The 20,573-nt window shown below is 44.3% G+C and overlaps 1 protein-coding gene across 1 annotated transcript in view; it reads right to left on the reverse strand.

Moving 5' to 3' along the window:
• The window catches only part of Mroh8 (maestro heat like repeat family member 8), a 77,458-nt gene that overhangs the window by 7,235 nt on the left and 49,650 nt on the right, over positions 1–20,573 (reverse strand). The window contains exons 12-20 of the mRNA XM_029536665.1: positions 18,330–18,482; positions 15,591–15,751; positions 14,265–14,400; positions 11,043–11,233; positions 9,518–9,652; positions 8,674–8,788; positions 8,225–8,365; positions 2,311–2,433; positions 169–268 (exon numbers count right to left, since the gene is read on the reverse strand). Coding sequence (XP_029392525.1) covers positions 169–268; positions 2,311–2,433; positions 8,225–8,365; positions 8,674–8,788; positions 9,518–9,652; positions 11,043–11,233; positions 14,265–14,400; positions 15,591–15,751; positions 18,330–18,482 — 1,255 coding nt within the window. The remainder of the gene's footprint in view (positions 1–168; positions 269–2,310; positions 2,434–8,224; positions 8,366–8,673; positions 8,789–9,517; positions 9,653–11,042; positions 11,234–14,264; positions 14,401–15,590; positions 15,752–18,329; positions 18,483–20,573) is intronic.

Genomic DNA, 20,573 nt, shown 5'->3' on the forward strand with positions numbered 1-20,573 from the left:
CAGACAGACAGACAGACAGACAGAAAGAAAGAAAGAAAGAAAGAAAGAAAGAAAGAAAGAAAGAAAGAAAGAAAGAAAGAAAAGAAAAGAAAGAAAAGGATGGGGATGTTCAACCCCGGGGGAAGGTATGGATAATGGTAGCTTTACAAATGAAAGGGTTTCTTTTACCTACAAACAAGACAGCTGTTCTTCTGATGGGAAGTTTTGGATCCTTGGAATAGGTTAGTGTTTGGTCTAGGATGTCGATCTTCCCCTTGCTTTTTTCTCCCTATGTTGATGGGAAAGAGTCCACAGAGCAACAAAGCAGCAGTGAGTACAGCAGTGCCGCCCCTGCAGTGAATGTCACAGTGACTCTTCACCGTGACAGTAAGCCCTGCACCATGAAGTCCTCAGGATACCCACGTGCACCCCTGTCCATGACACCGTATGTCGTCACCCTGGCTCCTCTGCACCTGTCTGTCATCTCAACTCTAAATGCTACCTTCAGCTTTAACTTCCCGGTCAGCCCTGCTCTGGGGCTCTCTGTCTTGGCACAGACTTATTTTCCACTTGGGCTTTCTATTTTAGTTCTTTACAAGTTTTCAGTCCCCTTAAGAGTTTGCAAGTTTCTAAACTGGGAGTTTTAAAACTGGATTGCTGTAACCTGCTACACAAAGGATGTTTTGCTGTCTGGGTGAATGCGTACACCTTTCAAGGGCCTCTTGGAAGGACAAGAACAGGAAAGGAAACAAGAATTGTTTCTCATAGAGACTACAATTTGACATGGACAATTTGTACTTTTATCCACTGGGACACCAAATTTCTTGTTGAAAATACTGTGATTAATGCATCAATTATGGGTAATGGCTGGAATTCAGAGACCTAATACCCAGGAAGAAGACAGGCAAGGGCACTGTGATGTGCTTCCTAGCCCTACAAGCTTGACAAGAAGAGACTATTTGGGGTTTTAAGTATGTGGAAGATTCCTAGAAATAGTCCCAGAGACTTCAGCGTGGGATCCAGATGGTTCTACTATAATCAGTTTCTAGAAAACTATGTATGGACCTTCTGAATCTACCCTGAATCAAGCCTGCCCCTGATGTGAGCTATATAGGCTCTGCTGGATTTTTGAGGAGAAGCTATATCTGGGCCTCAGGGTTAGTGACAGGTTGCCCTCTTCCTGTGTAAGGTCATACACTATGGCAGTCCTTGCCTAGGGCTTATCATGCGCTGAGAGAAAATACAACAATTCAGTTTATCAGGCAAAGGGCTCGAAACATAAAAACAACACATGATTATTTCCATTCAGCTCACGTGGATTTTTTTGATTTTTTTTTTTTGAAACAAAGTCTCACTGTATGGCTCTGGCTGGCCTAGATCTTGCTGTGTAGGCTAGCTTGGCCATTAAGTTACAGAAGTGCACCTGCCTTTGCCTCCTGAGTGCTGGAATTAAAGGTGTGTGCTACCACGCCCGGCTCCAAATAAAGGTTTTTTGTTTTGTTTTGTTTTGTTTTGTTTTTTGATTNTTCAAGACAGGGTTTCTCTATATAGCCCTGGCTGTCCTGGAACTCACTTTGTAGACCAGGCTGACCTCAAACTCAGAAATCTACCTGCCTCTGCCTCCCGAGTACTGGGATTAAAGGCGTGAGCCACCACGCCTAGCTCCAAATAAAGGTTTTCAACTAGATGTTGTCAGCCTGACCTTGTAGTTTCTGATACAACTAATGGTGCTTGCTATTTTATCAGCCATTTTGTTATTACTGTTTTGAGACAAGGTCTCACTCTATAGCTCAACTTGCCTTCAAACACATGCTGGGCTTCTTGCCTCAGTCTCCCGATGCTGCTGTTTACAGGTATGTGGACCACACCTTGTACCACCAGCTTTTTGCATATATGAAGAAATATATATAGTAGTGAACTTGTTGGCTAGTAAAATGGCCCAGTGGGTAAAAGTACTTGCCTTACAAACCCGAGGATTCAAGTGTGATCCCTGGAACCCACAAAAGCCAGATATGTAATCCCAGCATTCCTAGAGTGAGCTGGGAGATCCAGACAGGAGACACCCTGCCTCCCAAGGTGGAAGGCAAGAACTCACTCTTGAAAATTGTTCACTGACCTCCACTTGCACACTGTGGCACACTCAATGTGTGTGAAAAACTGCACTTGTGACTAATTGAGGGAACTATAGGAAAAAGATCTACCTCTAAAACAGTTCATGGGGAGTGACTCCCGCTGTGAGGGGGGTAGGAAATGTTCCCTATGTGCCATGTGTCTCCACTAAAAGCTATCAGAAAAGCAAGCAAACAAAGCAAGTCACTATTTCTCACATACAAAGAATTTGCAGACCCTTCTAACTTCATTTGGTTTGATGTATAAGGGGTCTTTGCAGTATACTTCTCCGGGCAGCTTCCAATTCAGGAACCGGGCACAAAGAGTTAGGACTCGTCTACTCTCCTGTTGGGGAAAGAGTAGCATAGGTCAGTATTTTCAAACATGTTTTAACTGAGTAAATCTCCTTAGTAAAACTGACACCGAGGTCTAATGTGAAAGTTTCAGAATTACTCTGGGTGAGATGAGGAAAGGGAACGAACAGGGATCCTGCCTTCCTCCTGAAGACACTAAAGGAGCCATAAACCTGCAGGATGAACAGGATGTAGAAACCACTGGTCTCTGGAAACCCTACAAGATGTGGTGCCCAGGTAAGGTAAGTTATATACCCCATGCTCTAGGCTGGATTCCACTGAGCGAGTGAGACTCTTCTCTAGTCACTGCTCGCAGAATGCCACCGAAGCTCTCAGAATGCCACCGAAGCCCTCAACACCTTATCTCAGGGCCACTAGATATTTGGGTCAAAAAATATTCTTTTAAGGCCAGGCATCGTGGTGCATACCTTTAATCGAAACACTTAGGAAGCCAAGGCAAATGGGCAGATCTCAGGGCTGGTGAGATGGCTCAGTGGTTAAGAGCACTGACTGCTCTTCCGGAGGTCCTGAGTTCAAATCCCAGCAACCAAATGGTGGCTTACAACCACCCGTAATGAGATCCGAAGATAGCTACAGTGTACTTACATATAATAAATAAATAAAACTCTTTAAAAAAAAAAAAGGGCAGATCTCTGAGTTAGGAGGCCAGTCTGGTCTACATAGTGAGTTCAAGGTCATCTGGGGCTACATAGTGATCCCAGCATTCCTTGTTCAAAAAAAGCAACAACAAACAAAGTCTTTGGGGATTGATGAGAGTAAGAATTAGTTCAGCTCCTTTGTGTAGCACTTCATAAATGTGTAGTAAAATTTACAACACCCAGGTGTTCCACACTAGGTTTTTATTCCCTCAAGAAATTCTCACATGCATGCATTAAAGTGCTCATTGCAGTACTATAATCACGAAAACTGAAAACTGTCTATGTGTACTGGAAGAGGAGAATGGGGTAAATTTTAGATTAAATGAGGCAATTACATATAACACTGACAATAAATGATCTACAGCTTTACAATAAAAATCTCATAAATACAATGTTAAGTGAATATATAAATTATAGAAATAGACAACATAAAGTTTAAGACATGAAAAAAATCTGGGTGTAGTGGCACACAACTATAATCCAGTACTTCCAGTACTTGGAAGACAAAGGCCAAACACACATATACACACACACACACACACACACACACACACACACACACGCACACACACGCACCCCACAAGCCAGGCATTGATGGCATACACCTGTAAACCCAGTACTTGGGAGGCAGACACAGGACAATCAAGTCCCTCCAGGATCAGATATTCAAGTCTACCCAGCCTTGGCTACACAGGGAGTTTGAGACCAGCTTGGACTACTAGTGACCCTATCCCCAAACAAACAAAAAGCACAAAAGAAAGGTGAGGGAAAGGAAAGAACAGGGAAGAGGGGAAGGAAAGGAAGGAATTACTACAGCAGTGATAACATTTAGGATGACAGGCTTTTGGGAACTTCTGGGAACAGGCATGTGTTGTGTTTGTTTCATTTCTTAGAGCTAAGATAGCACCGGTTCTGTCCTAACCCAGTGTAACACTAGATCTCCACTCAGACTCCTCTCTAAAGAGCTTGACTTAGAAGTTGTTCAAGTTTGTAGGAAAATAAGCTCAGGGCCTTGGCAGCTCTGGACCTTTTGTGATTGCCAAGGGATATCAGGTTGGGGTGAGATGAGGTAGCAATGCCTCCATGAACCTGTAAGCCACAAAGATATGCTTAGTGTCTTTGTTAGGGTTTTACTGCTATGAACAGACACCATGACCTAGGCAACTCTTATAAGGATAATATTTAATTGGGGCTGGTTTACAGGTTCAGAGGTTAAGGCCATTATCATCAAAGCGGGAGCATGGCAGCATCCAGGCAGGCATGGTGCAGGAGGAGCTGAGAGTTCTACATCTTCATCTGAAGGCTGTTAGCAGAATACTGGCTTCTGGGCAGCTAGGATGAGGATCTTAAACCCCTCCTAAAGTGTCACTCTCTGGCCAAGCACATACAAACCATCACATTTCCCCATCACCTGGTTGACAAAGTTTGAGCTATACTTTACTGGGATCTGAAATGTTTCCTGAAACTCATGGTGTAGATCAGGCTGCCCTCAAACTAACAGAGATCCACCTGCCTCAAACTCCTGAGTGTGGGATTAAAGGCATATGCCACCACTGCTGGCTGTTTGTAAACTTTTAAATTTGACTTTCATTTTTATGCAGGGGAGGAGGGCACAAAGAACAAGCTACAAAGTATCACAGTTAACATAGTGGACTGAACAAGCTTATAGACTTACGCACGCGCGCACACGTGTGTATGTGTGTGTGTGTGTGTGTGTGTGTGTGTGTGTGTGTGTGTATGAGTGAGTGTTACTGTCCTGGGAGTTGAATCTAGGATCTCATATGTGCTGATGTGCTAGGTAAACACTATCTCTGAGCTATGCTTCCAACCTCTTCACTTTCTGTCTGTCTGTCTACATACCTGCCTATCTTCCTGTTTTCCTCTCTATGTGTGTTTTCAGGAATTAGTTCATCTCTTTTCACATATGGGTTCCAGGAAGTCAAGCTGTCGGGCATGGCAGCAAGTACATGTACCTCCTGACTCATCTCACCAGCCCTACTTTCTTACTTTGAAACAAGATCTTACTAAGTTGTCCGCACTGGTCTCGAAATTGAAAGCCTTCTGTCTTGGCCTCCTAAGTAGCTGAGATTACAGATCTGTGCACTATGGCCAGCCTCAACAGACTTGTTAATATTAGGTGGCTTACATGAAAACCACAATTCTTACAGCAAAACTCTTAGAGGGCTTAGGAGAAATTAAGTCTCTAGATGGTCCAGAGAGGTTACTCTCTCTAACTTAATTCAAACATGTTGCATGTCTCAAGGCCATGGGGTAGTCCTTGAAAGAAAAGAACATGTTTGTCATTAACTCTGAGTTTGCTGAGTTGTGTGCTATGTACTTCGGTGCTAAACTACAAAGTGATAATACACAGGCCACCACCCGAGATCATATTTTGCTACACAGATATGAAGAGTGTGATTTCCCATAGTTTATTCAAGGAAATAACTGAAATGTAGTTTTGTGCCAGAGGACATAAGGAGCAAAAGTGTGACTGTAAAGCTTGTGCCCTTAAAGATATAAACTCTTATTTTCAAGGCTGGATTTAAATTCAGAGTTATTCAGGGCTGCTAAGAAATTGACATTACCTTAGCTATTTCATCATTTTCATCCTGAGAAAACAGAAGTAGTGGGACTAAGCTCTCCAGCACTTGACCTTCCACGCTCTTCTTCTCTGTGTTTTTCACAGCCTTTATGGATGCTCCAAAAAGAGTCATGGAGAAACAATGAACGTCCTGTCTCACCTAAGATGGAGGGTTCACAAGGAAACAGCTCACTGACCTTGCTCATACTAGCTTATAAGAATCCCGGGGAGTCTTCGTATCAATCTTAACATGAAGCGATCTAACTGCATGTAGTTGAGGGCAAGAAATGAACTACAGAGGGAGGCAGCAAGACCTGTGTTTGGTACCTTTGTTCTCTGAACTGTACAAGCAAGAAATGGAATTGTTCTGCCTGTGCCTGAAAAATCTTGTACCCAATACTGCTATTCATCACTCACATAAGCTCTGCTGCTGAAACCCAAAGCTCTAACTTTAGCATATACTGAGAACGTCTGCCATTGCGGTCTATGTGTTTCAGATAAAAAATCTTTGTGATTTGGGACAAGGATGTAAGTACAGTCCATCATTTTGACCCAATTCTTTTCCCTTCCTCTCTTCTTTCCTTCCTTCCTCCCTCCCTTCCTTTCTCTTTTCTCTTCTCCACTTCTTTCTCATCCTCCTCCTCTCTCTCTTCCTCCTCCCCCTCTTCCTCCTCTTATTCCATGTCCTATACAAAACAAACTCTTTCCCCTTCTACAAAGCATGGGCTTGGTAAGTCTCTCAAGATTTTTGTTGTTTGTTTTTTAAAACAGGGTTTCTCAGTGTAGCCATGTCTGTCCTGAACCAGGACATCCTTGAAATCAGAGATTCCCCCCTGGTCCTGCCTCTCAAGTACTGGGATTAAAGGTGTGTGCCACCACCACCAGGCTATGTCTTAGGATTTTTTAAGTCTGAAGAACAAAAAACACCAGTCCAGAAAAATAGAACATCACAGATATGGAAGGGGCTTGAGTGTGAAGATCTCAATGGCCTCTAAAAACAAAAAATTCTATCCTGTAAGTAAAATAAAATGGCCTTAATACTGTCTCAATATCTACTTCCTGCAGGCACCCACCCTCTAGGAAAGAATCTTTTCTTTCATTGTCTTACATCGCCAAATAAGGAAAGCAGGGTCTTCATCATGGTAGCCAAGGTGGTGGAGTCTAGCATCCTGACAAGCTGCAGGAGAATCTGGATAGCCAACAAAATGATCCTCTCATCGTTCTCATGTAGGCTATTTAAGATGCATGGCAGCAGGCTTTTGATGTCTTCTCTCTGTGTTCAAAAGCAGCCATGACTACTGTCCTGGTTACACACTACATAATTCTAAATGGAGGGATTCCACCTGACTTAAGTACTCGGACTAGTCCAGGACAGAGAAGAGGTGGAGAGGTGGACGGCCCTCTCATTCCTATGGCCACACCTGATATGTAGAGGAGGAGGAGGAGCTGTTGGGAAGTACTTCACAGAGCAGAGGTGGGACTGGGTCCAGGAATATACCCTTGGCTTTACTTTAAGGACAAGCTTTCCCAACACAAAAGACCTGGAATGGCCAGCTCAGGACACAGTGAATTTTCTAGCATGAAGGTATTCAAACAGGCTTGAAAACCCCTTGATAGGAAGTCAACACTTTTGACTGAAGATCTTTAAACATTTTTCCCAGCTGTGCTCCTACAAGGAAGTAGTCTCCAGATTTTAAAAATATGTAAGTCTGTGTGTGTGTGTGTGTGTGTGTGTGTATATATATATATATATATATATATATATATATATTAACCAAATGTTCATGCATGCAACCAACAAAAGTTAGCATATACTAATATTTGTCATTTATGTTCAATATATGTGTTTTGCATGTATAAATATATACATGTATATATAATATAATTTATATTATATTACATATATATAAAATAAAAACATTTCAAGTGACAAAAAGCCTCAGGGTTACTTCTGATTGAGCTTTCTGTTTTTTGAGCCAGGGTTTCTCTGTGTGTATCTCTGGCTGTCCTGGAACTCACTGTCTAGACCAGGCTGCCCTTGAACTCACTGAGATCCACCTGCCTCTGCCTCCTGAATGCTGGGATGAAAGGTGTGTGCAACCACTGCCAGGCTAAGGCATAGTTTTCTAATGATATATGTGGAAGATAAGCTTTCTTTCGTCATGAATGACAGTGAGCTCTGTCTTAGATGATAAATATCCTGGGAGTATCCAAGTATGCCAGGGCAGCATGGTATATGGATCACTGGGCAGATGGATGGTCTCTGCTGTGTTTTAACAATAGGCATACCTCCCAACCAAAATGCAAGTTTCAAAGCATTATGCATATTTGTGACTTGGAATTCTAAAGTTATTCAATTTTTAATTATTTTACCACATAACTCCTAGGTATAAAGTTAGAACGGTACAAGTGGATATACAGTGAAAAAACACCACATTCACCCCTGCTCAGTACTCCCTAAGGTCCTCCTCCCTGAGCTTCTAGGGTATGTTTGGGGTTGTTCCTTTATTAGCTAGGAAATCAGTGGTCAGGGGTCCCTTTACCATCTCCCGGTGTCTGACAAGATTGCGCAGTCCTCTCAGGGCAAGGATCCTGAAGAGCTTACTCTCTTCATTCAGCCAGGTTTTCAGGCGGATAGTAGAGTATACCTTAGGCAATCTCCTGGCCACTGGACTCTTCAGGAGCTGAAAGAACCCAAAAAATCCGCCCAAGAAATGACTGTGAAGCTCTTTTTCCCTGGAGGGAGCTACCTTCCCAACAACTCTACATTTCCTTTGAAATCATCAAGCCACCGCACAGAGGTGAGGGTGGGGGCAGGAACACAAAGACTGTCGGCAATGGTGAGAGCAAAGACTCTCCAAAGGATAGGATGGAGATGAAATATCTACTGTAAACCTAGAGTGGTCACAACCTGACCCCAGTGAATACAGCTTAGGGATGAGGGTCCATTGCTTTCTAGACTTCCTGAATCCAGTATCCACAGGACTCTTACCTCCACAAAAAAGCCTGCAGATGTGAGTTTATGCTTGTCATTCCCTCGGTTAATCAAAGGGACCAGCAAGTACAGGATCTTATATGCAAAGAGGTGACTTCTTTCCATCAAGGCACTGTAAAACACAGCAACGGAAACCTCGCAGACATGCTTCCACACAGATGGGATTTCCCAGGGTGGGGCCCTCCAGAGGTTTTGTGTTGCTTCAAGTATTCAAGAGGGCATGGCAGGGCCAAGACTTTTGAAGATTTTTTCTGGTTAATTTACAGATACTATGCCTAGGCACGATGGTGCATGCCTTTAATCCCAGAACCTGGGAGACAGAAGCAAGAGGATCACTATGAATGTGAGGTTAGCCTGGTGTACAGAGAGGGTTCCAGACCAGAAACATAGTGAGACCTTGAATCAAAAAGTTACAGATATTAGGCCAGGGTCTGATGGGGCACGCCTTTAACCCCAGCACCAGGGAGTCTCTGTTTCAGGCCAGCCTGGGCCACAAAGGGAGCTCCAGGACAGCTGGGGCTGTTACCCAGAGAAACCTGGGCCACAAAGGGAGTACCAGGACAGCTGGGGCTGTTACCCAGAGAAACCTGGGCCACAAAGGGAGNCCAGGACAGCTGGGGCTGTTACCCAGAGAAACCTGGGCCACAAAGGGAGCTCCAGGACAGCTGGGGCTGTTACCCAGAGAAACCCTGTCTCAGAAAAAAAAGTGGGGGGAGAGAAAAAGGAAAAAAATACAGATATTATATACTCTGTTATGGTTTTAGTTTCTGTGATTTTTTTTAAAGGATAAAACAGTGCTGCTTAGAGGAGGGGATGAGCGTGTTAGAACAGGAATTCTCACTTGGCAAGGAGGAATACTCCCTGAAGATGGTCTTCTCCCTTTAGAAGGGCCCATCCGCCGCTCTTTTCCATGATGCTGAATTCCTGCCAGCACAGTGCTCTGAGGAGGAGAGTCTTTGTAGCTTGTATGGCGAAGCTAAGGTGAGCAAACACAAGCATAGGTAGGGAGAATAGCCCTGCAGCTCAATGGGACGAGCCACTGGCTGGACTGGAATCCAGTCCTTTCTAGAGGTCTTAAAGATGCTTCATGTTCTAATAACTGGAAAGGCCCTCTACATAAATTCTCAGCCTAACGAAATCCAACCTGATTTTGTTTCTCAAGGAGATCTATAATTTAGGAACTGATTTGGGATACTAAATAAATACCCATTGCATTTTTTAAAAAAATATTTATTATTTTTATTTTATGTGTGAGTTGCCCTGCATTTCTATGCATCACATACATGCAGTACCCATGGAGGCCAGAAGACGGTGTTGGATCCCCTAGACCTGGAGTTATAGACAGTTGTGTGCTGTCATGTAGGTGCTAGAAACTTACCCTGGGTCCTCCTCAAGAGCAGCCAGTGGCCTTAACCCCTAAGCCAGCCATCTAGCCTGATCCACTGATTTGGATTTGGCACTGCTGGTAGAATGCTTATCTAGCATGCTCTATGCTCTGAGGTTAAGCCCCATCACTGCAGAAACCAGGCATGGTAGCACATGCCTGGCCCCCAATGTGTGGGAGCTAGGAGGTCACCCTAACCTACAGGGTGAGCTCAAGGCTGGCTTTCAGGACATGAGCCCCTGTTTCAAAAAAGAAAGAAAAGATGCAATTTATACTTTCCCCATCATATTTATCACCACAGCTTACAAAGTACTTCGTGAGTTGTTGTCCTATACATAGCTTCAGGAGTGTGTCAGAGCTGGAAGGGCTGTTGGAGAAAACTTGGTCCAATCTCCTCACTTACAGAAAGGGAAACTAAAGCTCAGAACAGTGGATTGGCCCAGTGTGTGCAACTAATGAAACTGATGGATGAGAACTACACCTGGACCTGCTGATACTTAGCCTGGTCCTAAGCATAGGGTAGTCCTAAGTCCGTAGTATAGCTCTTCCTCCCAAAATAGCTGTGTCAGCAGCACTAGACATGTCTACAAAGACCTTGTTGAGGGACTAAAAATATCTCCAAGGAACATCCAAGAAACCAGGAATTGTCTCACTGGATCCGTCCAGTTTGGGAGGCTGGTTTAGCAGTTTTGTCTCGACTTGCTCTATCAGAGAAGGGCTGGCAGAGTACCACACACTATCTGCCAGGCACCCAGATAGTACGGTTCCACTTAACATTGTTACCAAAACAAAAAATAAAAAAACAAAACAAAACAACAACAAAAAGCCCCTACAAGCAGCAAACAAAAGCCAGAGTGACTCCTGGTCGCTTGCTTGTCTTGAGGACTTCAGACCTATGCTCACTCACAGTTAGGACCACATCTATTCTTGAGACTACTACACTGCCCAGGACTCAGATCAATGAAATCACAACTGGCAATACCACAAAGGTGTAACCTCCGTTGGTATTTCCTGCTCTGCATATAGGCCACTTGGGATGCTGACGTCAGACATGGTGAGGCCGATACTGTGGTGAATCTGGATGAGCAGTGTCATCAAAAGCTGAGGAAAGAGTCGGAATGCGGCCGCTCGGAGCTTGTTCCCCATAAGCACCTCATAAAGGGCATCGGTCACCTGTGGCAGAAGAGGCATGGGGAAGGCCTGAGTGCCTGGTGGTCCTAACCCTCGCTCTGCCCCACAGCTACCCACTTGCAGTGATAACTGCTACAGGGAATAGTAAAGTGGTCCTTAGGTGGCAGGCAATAACTCAGGAAGGTATCCATTTTTGTATCAATGTATTAATAACATGCTCTCCCGATCTGCAGTAAGACAAATGCAAAGTCTTGTTGCTCAAGGGGTGGCCATTGTAACATTGCTTCATTTGAGAGCTAGTTGGAAAGGAGACTATCAAGTCCCTCCCACGTCTCCTATATCAGTCTGCACTGCATGACTGAAACACACACATATTTGCTCTAACTTCTAAAACTACACTAATGTAACATTTTAGAATTTAAAAAACTTTTTATTGATTTTTTATTGGATATTTACATTTCAAATGTTATCACCTTTCCTGGTTTCTCTCCCTCCCAGAAACACTCTATCCCATCCTCCCTCCCTCTGCTTCTATGAGGGTGATCCTCCACCCACCCACCCACTCCTACCTCCCCACCCTCTATTTCCCTACACTGGGTCATCTATTGAGCCTTCATAGGACCAAGGACCTCTCCTTCCATTGATGCATGACAAGGCTGTCCTCTGCTACAGATGCAGCTGGAGCCATGTGTACTCCTTGGTTGATGGCTTAGTCCCTGGGAGTTCTGGGGGGTCTGGTTGGTTGATACTGTTGTTCTTCCTATGGGGTTGCAAACTCCTTCAGTCCTTTCTCTAGCTCCTCTATTAGGGACCCCATGTTCAGTGCCAATGGCTGGCTGTGAGCATCCACCTATGTATTTGTAAGGCTCTGGCAGGACCTCTCAGGAGACCGCCATATCAGGCTCCTGTCAGCATGCTCTTCTTGGCATCCACAGTAGTGTCTGGGTTTGGTGGCTGTATATGGGATGGATTCCCCAGGTGGGACAGTCTCTGGGTGGCCTTTCCTTCAGTCTCTGCTCCACACTTTGTCTCCATGTGTGCTCCTGTGAGTATTTTGTTTTCCCCCTCCTAAGAAGGACTGAAGCACCCACACTTTGGTCTTCCTTCTTATTGACCTTCATGTGGTCTGTGAATGGTATCCTGGTTACTTGGAGCTTTTGGGCTAGTATCCACTTATCAGTGAGTGCATACCATGTGTTTTCTTTTGCGATTGGGTTACCTCACTCAGGATGATATTTTCTAGTTATATCCATTTGCCTAAGAATTTCATGAATTCATCATTTTTTTGTTGTTTTGTTTTGTTTTGTTTTTCAAGGCAGGGTTTCTCTGTATAGCCCTGGCTGTCCTGGAACACTTTGTAAACCAGGCTGGCCTTGAACTCAGAAATCCGCCTGCCTCTGCCTCCTTAGTGCTGGGATTAAAGGTGTGCGCCACCATGCCTGGCTCCTGAATTCATCATTTTTAATAGCTGAGTAGTACTCCATTGTGTAAGAAAGAGGAGAAAGAGGAACACTCCTCCATTGCTGGTGGGATTGCAAGCTTGTACAACCACTCTGGAAATCAGTCTGGCGGTTCCTCAGAAAACTGGACATAGTACGACCTGAGGACCCAGCTATACCACTCCTGGGCATACACCCAGAAGATGCTCCAACATGAAATAAGGACACATGCTTCACTATGTCCATAGCAGCCTTATTTATAATAAGCCAGAAGCTGGAAAGAACCCAGATGTCCTTCAACAGAAGAATGGATACAGAAAATGTGGTATATTTATATCATGGAGTGCTACTCAGCTATTTTAGAATTTTTTTAAAAAGCATAAATTCATAAGAAAAGAGAATAAGAGAGTAGACGATAGCAAATTAGAAATGCTGGAAGAACTCTGAAAGCTTAAAATACTATGGCAGTAACTTGAACTAGACGAAGGGGAGCCAGCCGAAAGTAGCAGGAGAGTAGATTAGGTGAGATGCACAGCCTGCCAGAGGGCCGGATGTGGGCGGAATCCCCACCCTTGGAAGGCCAAAGCAGGAGATCCAAAGTCACCCTTCCTTATACGGACATTTTGAGGCCAGCCTGAGCTTCTTGAGACACTGCCTCAAAAAGTAGAAACTGTATACTGGTAGGAAGCAGTCCCTGTGCACAGAGGCCAGGGGCTTCCAGCAACCCTCCGACCTTTCTGTACGGTTTTGCTGTGAACATGAGACAGCTCTAAAAAGAAAGGAAAGACTGCTTCTAAAAACAGGGTGGGGAAACATATCAAGTACACACAGGCACAGCTATTTCTAGAAACTTCATTCGTGAGATAGAACAGTTCTGAGCTAAAAATTTTGTCTATGTATGAGTGTTAGGTTTTGTTGGCTTTCATTTTGAAAAAAAAAAAAAGTTGCCCAGTCTGGTCTGCAGCTCTTGGGCTCAGTGTCCCTGCCTCAGCCTTCGTCACTGGGATGGCAGGCACACAATAATGACTTGGTTTTTAGATTTTTTTTTAATAAAAAGATTATGTGACAGAGATTATACATGATCTATAAATCCTAAAACATATATTGCCTACAACCCTAAAACATTCTTTTAGATAGAAAGCTTTAGGACCTCTAATTAAAAGGGCCATTGTTTTCTATTCTAAATATTATTACATTAATTTTTTTTTCTTCACTAGTTTAGATTATGTTAGGTAATTTTTAAAGGATAAAAGAAGGAATGTTCAGCCTGGCATGGTGGCACACGCCTTTAATCCCAGCACTCAGGAGGCAGAGGCAGGCAGATTAACGAATTCGAGGCCAGCCTGGTCTACAAAGTGAGTTCCAGGAGAGCCAGGGCTATACAGAGAAACCCTGTCTCGAAAAACCAAAAAAAAAAAAAAAAAAAAAGTAGGAATGTTCACACTGTATTATACTGTACCATATTCCAGCTTCCTCCAGGTCAGAGCCAATATAGAGATAGCTACACAAAGCTTGACAGACAAGTGTTAGAAACGAACTTTGAATGACACTGAAAATATCACCCTTTGGATAGGGTCAGTCATCCTCAGAGGGGAGCACCCTGTGCTGACACGACAGGGCAGAGAAAGGCTTACAGCAACAGCCACGTAGGCCATCTTCTCCTGGCTGGGCCCCTCATGGCACTTCTGCAGCTTCCTCAGGAGCCTCCACAGGACCCAGGTCGTGTTGGACAGCTCTACCTCCAGGGCTCTCCACAATTCAGCCAGATGCCTACAAATCCCAGAATAGCAAGCGTCAAGGAAAGGGCTCATCCCACGCCTCCCGTGACCACAACTTTCTTAGAGTCCGTTCAGAATCCAACCTAGTGAGAGGTTTTCCTCTGCTCAGTTCTTCAGGTTTCAGTAGACATAGCATCCAGCAGCAGAGCGGGAACTGAGCTCTCCCTGCCTGGCACTGACCTACAGCTCGTTCTAAACAGGTCCTACGCAAGCTTACCAGCACCTCTGCTTTCCCACTATGCCACCTCTCACCATTCACCTTGGCTGCATAAACCAGGCACTTTGATTACCCTAGAAGACCTGCGCCATTCTCTGAAGCCAGGGACCTTCTCTCCAGCTCTCCCTTGACTATCATCTCACTTCAAGAGAAGCCCCAGTGGCACCTCTTCTGACAGGCCTCCTGCTGCCTCTCCATGCTTCTCTCCAGAGCTCCTATAAAGCTTAGATTTCCTCTTGTTACAGATTTCCTCAGTATTCCACATGCTGGTCAGTGCTCTGTATGTGCTCCTCTGAAGGAAGGGGTCATGTCTGAAACCCTCAGAACCTTCACAGAAGGCATTCAAAGACACACCTATCCCATCCAGTCTGTGGTCCTCACATGGGAAAACATCAACTCCAAATAAACAAATACATAAGCCTCCGTGCAGACTTAGATTTTAAAGGAACGTGTCATTTCTCAAAGCAAAAAAAAAAAAAAAAAAAAAAAAAAAAAAAAAAAAAAACCAAAAAAATTTACAAATTTAACATCACAGCAAAGTCAGGCTGAGAACAATACTGGAACTTAGTCTCAGAAGGAAACTGTCTAGCAGCAACTTCAATGTAGAGTTTGAGAGTCAGAGAAACACTGTGAAGCAATGTGACCCAAGGTCTCATATGGTACTGGGTCATATCGCTTTGCTACACCACCTCTGTCTCTGTCTCTCTGTCTCTGACTCTCTCCTCTTCTCTCCCCTCCTCCCCTCCCCTCCCTTCTCCCCTCTCTTCTCCTCCTCTTCCCTCCCTTCCTCTCCCCTCCCGTCTCCTCCCCTCTCCTCTCCATTCCATTGTTCTTTAGAATACTCTCCTTAGGTACCAGTCTGTATCTACGCTGCTCTGCAGATGTCTCATTAGCAACCACATTTCACTGTACTCAGAGATGGGTTGTAGACCCAGTAACACAGGAGCTGAGCAAGGTTCTGTTACCTGTCATACGGTACTGGATGACATAAAAGGTGACTGAGCACTGTATCTGTGTACTTAGGTCTGGAGACAAACAGACTCACAGTATTTATGATTTGTTGCCGGACACTAGTCAGGGTGATTATTGACAGCCTGGCACAGATAACACCTACTATTTCTGGCACCTGAAAAGGAAAAAGTCATCACTAAGACCTTTATCCTGCAGGACAATTATAGTTTTTTTTTTTTTGTAGCAGCTTCTGAGAGGTGAGGGGACAGAAGACACAATATTTCTGAGTTTGTAAAGCCTAGAATGCTAAGGGTTCAGTTCACTGCTAAAGCACTTGCCCAGTATGGATCGGGCCAGGGGTCTCATCCTCAGCACTGGAGAAATGTCAGTTAAAACTTTCCAATCATCTGCTGAGCATGGTGATACACGCCTTTGGTCCAGCAGTCAGGAGGCAGAGACAGGCAGATCTCTATGAATTCCAGGACAGCCTGGTCTACATTGTGAGTACAAAGGCAGTCAGGGCTATGTAGAAAGACGCTGTCTCAAAAGGTGGTATATACCAATGTATGTATACAAAACGTGGTGGACCTGTAGTTCAGTTGCAGAGTACTTGCCTAGCATAAACAAGGACTTGGGTTTGATATTTGATTCTTAATGCTAGGAGCAGGTGGGGTGGAGGGTGGGGTAGGGGTGAGGGGGTGGGAAAGGGAAAGAAGTGCTGGGTGTAGCAAGAACGCTTGCTTGACATGCACAAAGTCCTGGGTTCATTCCAGCACCACAGAAAGAATAACAAAGGAAGAAATGAAAGATTTGGAAAGATATAAACAGAGGTGTCGGCTGTATCATGGAGAAATGGAGACAAGGTTTTTTTTTTCTGACTTTTGGTCAATGATTATTTTATGCATGTATGTATGTATGTATGTATGTATGTATGTTTGTCTTTAATGTATGAGTTATCTGCTCATATACATCTGTGGGTCAGAAGAGAGCATCAGATTCACTTATAGGTTGTGAGCCACCATGTGGTTGCTGGGAATTGAACTCAGGACCTCTGGAAGAGCAGCCAGTGCTTGTAACCACTGAGCCATCTCTCCAGTTCCTACATAGTGATTTTTTTAAACAAAGCTAACAAAACTGCCATGTTGTGGTGAGGGAGCCCTTACCCACCATTCTCTCAGCTCTTTCAGAAGCCGAAGCCAGGGCTTGGGTCCACTTCTCCCTCGCTTGACTATCATCCTGGGTCAAATGGCTATCATTACTACTGGGTGCCAGAAACTAGCTGAAGGATGGTTTGTGGATGCAATTCCAGCAACAGAAACATGAAGGGGAACCTACTGGGGACTCGAGGGAAAGATTTCCTGTCCTCAATCAGGCATCGTTCTTCTGGTTTGTCTTCTCTGTCTGCTCACGAAATCTCAGCTGTGCCTGCCTCAATGCCTCATGAACAGGGAAGGTAAAAAGATGGGAACCGCCAGTTAGTGGTGGCACACGCCTTTAATCCTAGCACTCGGGAGACAGAGGCAGGTGGATTTCTGAGTTTGAGGCCAGCCTGGTCTACAGAGTGAGTTCCAGGACAGTCACACAGAGAAACCCTGTCTCTGAAAAAAAAAAAAAAAAGAATGGGAACCATGGTCCTGGCTGTCACTGTCAGTCAGGAAGCCCAGCATAGAAAATGATCTGTGCCCAGATTTCCTATATGTATTTAAGGATGTGTATTTACTGTAATTATTTCATACAGTTGAACCACTATAGTGAGAATATAATATATTTATTTATTATATTAGTTATAGTAATTAACATAATATATATTAATTATATTAATTAATCAGAGCTTCTCTCAGTTGACCTTTCTGGCCACTGAAGGCTCCAGACCCATCCAGGAGCCTTCTGACATTCTCCTCCAGTGTTCCTGTTCTATCTTTGCTATTTTCTTCCTTCTTTTTGGTTTTTTGAGACAGGGTTTCTCTGTGTAGCCCTGGCTGCCCTGGAACTCTCTTTGTAGACCAGGCTGGCCTCAAACTCAGAGATAGCCTGCTTCGCCTCTGAGGCCTAGATGTCTTTGCTATTTTCATAGCTTTTTAAAAAATGGGTTCTTATCATTTTAAAATGGCCTTTCTTGTTGCTGAGATTGCTGCGGTGTTGGGCACTGAACCCCTTCACATCACTCTTAAGAAAATGATGAGTAGTGCAAAATGCCAGTGGCTACACAGATAGCTCTTTCTGTATCTTTCTATGTTTAATTAAGATAGTTGATTCATTAAATGGTTTTTTGGGCAAAGTTTTGCTTAGTAGCCTGGCCCAGTCAGGAATCCACTACATAGCCCAAGGCAGCCTTTCCCTTTGATATTGTCTAAGCTTCCCAAGTGCAGAAATTTTAGGTGCACAACACCACACTCATGTCTGTCCTTTTTACTAAAAAGAATTATTATTGTTGTGTTTATGTAAGGGCAGCTGCTCACACGCCATAGCGTGTATGTATCTATGTATGTATGTATGTATATATGTATTATGTATGTATGTATGTACATATGTATGTATGTATGGAAGTTAGAGGACAGTGCTGTCCTCTTTTTCTTCCATGAGATCTGGGGATTGAACCCAGGTCATCAGGCTTCGGCGGCCTGGCTCTGTCCTTTTGTATTTTAGACTATGAATTTAAATTAAATTTCTTTCCTTTGTCACATTTAGGCAAGTTTTCTTGATGTTGGGAAAAGCTGCCATCACAGACTCAGAAAGTGTCCCTTGGCTTTTACCTTCTCAAACCGAGCCTCTGCATTCTTCACCAAAGTTATTAGCAAGTCTCCTGCTGTCTGCTGGATACAGGGATGCGGCAGATTTTTGAGGCTGTCCAATATAGTCATGATAAACTGGCCGAGCTCCCGAGAATCAAGGAAAACTTCAAAGACCTGAAACGATTTAGAAAAAAATGAACTTTCAAGGTGTATGATATGGATTAGGAATATAACTCAGTTTGCCTAGTGTTTGAAATTTCTCTAGGCTCAGCCCAACCTAAAAAAAGAAAAGAAAAGAAAGGAAAAGAAAAGAAGAGAAAGGAAAAGAAGAGAGGAGAAGAGGAGAGGAGAGGAGAGGAGAGGAGAGGAGAGAAGAGAAGAGAAGAGAAGAGAAGAGAAGAGAAGAGAAGAGAAGAGAAGAGAAGAGAAGTCTCTCCCCACCCGCATCCCTACCAGAAGTCATCGGCTGTGAAGAGCTGCACTTCAGCGTCCTTATCACATTTCTTTTAAAGCGTTCTCTCCATTGACTTCCTGTCTAAGCTGGTACTCTTTGGGAGGTAAAGTAGGCTGGACTGTCACAAAAGCCTTCTATGACTCTTTCTTTCTCTCTCTCTTTTTTTTTTTTTTTTGAGACAGGGTTTCTGTGTAGCACTGGCTATCTTGGAACTTACTCTGTAGACCAGGCTGGCCTAGAACTCAGAAATTTGCCTGCCTCTGCCTCCCGAGTGCTGGGATTAAAGGCATGTGCCACCACTGCCTGGCTCTTTTTTTTTTTTTTTTCTTTTAAGATTTGTTTATTTATTTGTTATATGTAAGTACACTGTAGTTGTCTTTAGACACTCCAGAAGAGGGCGTCAGATCTCATTACGGATGGTTGTGCTCTCTGACACCACTTGATCTGGCCCCATGACTCTTTCTTAACTGTGAGTCTGCAGACATTGATCCTAAAGCAAAGGTAGCTTTCTCGTTCTTTACAGTAAGCGGGAGCATGGACCACAGACACACATCCACGTGATCTCCAGTGTCAACATGGCCCACAGACCTTAACATGGTCTCTGATCACACCTCAAACCATGAACATCAGATCAGCCCTCTGAAGGAGCACGGATCATGGATACCGTATAGCCCTTGGTAGCAACACAGGTGTGGCTATCAACATGGACTCAGGCGCACAGGCCACGGACACCAGCAGAGTTCCCAGTGGCAGTCTGGCCAATGAATGTCAAAATGGTTCAGAAGCAGTATAGACCACGGAGGTCCATAGGACCTCCACTGGGGCTTAGCATGGTCTCCAACCATAGCTAAGACTATATATAGACCAAGAGTACAGACATCAATGTCGCCCTCAGCTGAAACAGATTATAGACATCAACATGGTTTCAGGCAGTGGCACAGACCATGGCCATCCATCCACCTAGCCTTCAGTGGTTACACAGGCCACAGACAACAACATGGCCCCTGTCTGCAGCAGGACCGCCAGGGACCCCCAACATGTACCCTATATGAGTAAAATTTATAAGCATCCTTTTATGTGTGTTTGTGCTCATGTGTGTATGCACACACATATATGTAGGTATGAATACATGGGGGGTGTCTGTTCACATGTAGACCAGAGGTCTATCTCAGTGCCTCTCTCCATTACTCTCCATCTGATTTTTTGAGACAGGATCTTTTACTAAATGTGGCGCTCATTGATTCTGCTAGACTAGCTGGCCAGCAAACCCCTGGGGATGGCTCCTCCTGTTTCCTCAGAGCAAGGACTGACTGCAAGTCTCCATGCTTGCACTGCCAGCACTTTACAGAGCCATCTCGCCACCCTTATAGGTTCCTCTGTGCACCCTTATCCCTAACACATCCAGCAGGTGTGCATGTCTTTGTCGAGCAATGGGTTAAGTGAGCTACAGTTAAAAGCACATAGCTTGTTGGTTCCACCATTCTCTCTTGAAGCTCCTCTAAATGGCAGGTTCACATGAGCAAGTGGCTGGTGGTCAGTCAGTTTACCAGACTGAAATGATTGGCCTCTTCAGCAAGCTGACATAACTGCTAAACTAGAAAACAGGGCAATCAGACCTGGGCGTACAAGCTTTTCATCTCAGCATGTGACAGGCAGACACAGGCAGATGGTTGTGAGTTTTAGGCTGTCATGGTCTGCACAGGGAGTTCCAGGTTGGCCAGTGAGTGATACACAGTGAGACCCTGTGTGTGTGTGTGTGTGTGTGTGTGAGAGAGAGAGAGAGAGAGAGAGAGAGAGAGAGAGAGAGAGAG

Source organism: Mus pahari, chromosome 3 (assembly GCF_900095145.1).
Source record: "Mus pahari chromosome 3, PAHARI_EIJ_v1.1, whole genome shotgun sequence".
Classification (NCBI taxonomy): domain Eukaryota; kingdom Metazoa; phylum Chordata; class Mammalia; order Rodentia; family Muridae; genus Mus; species Mus pahari.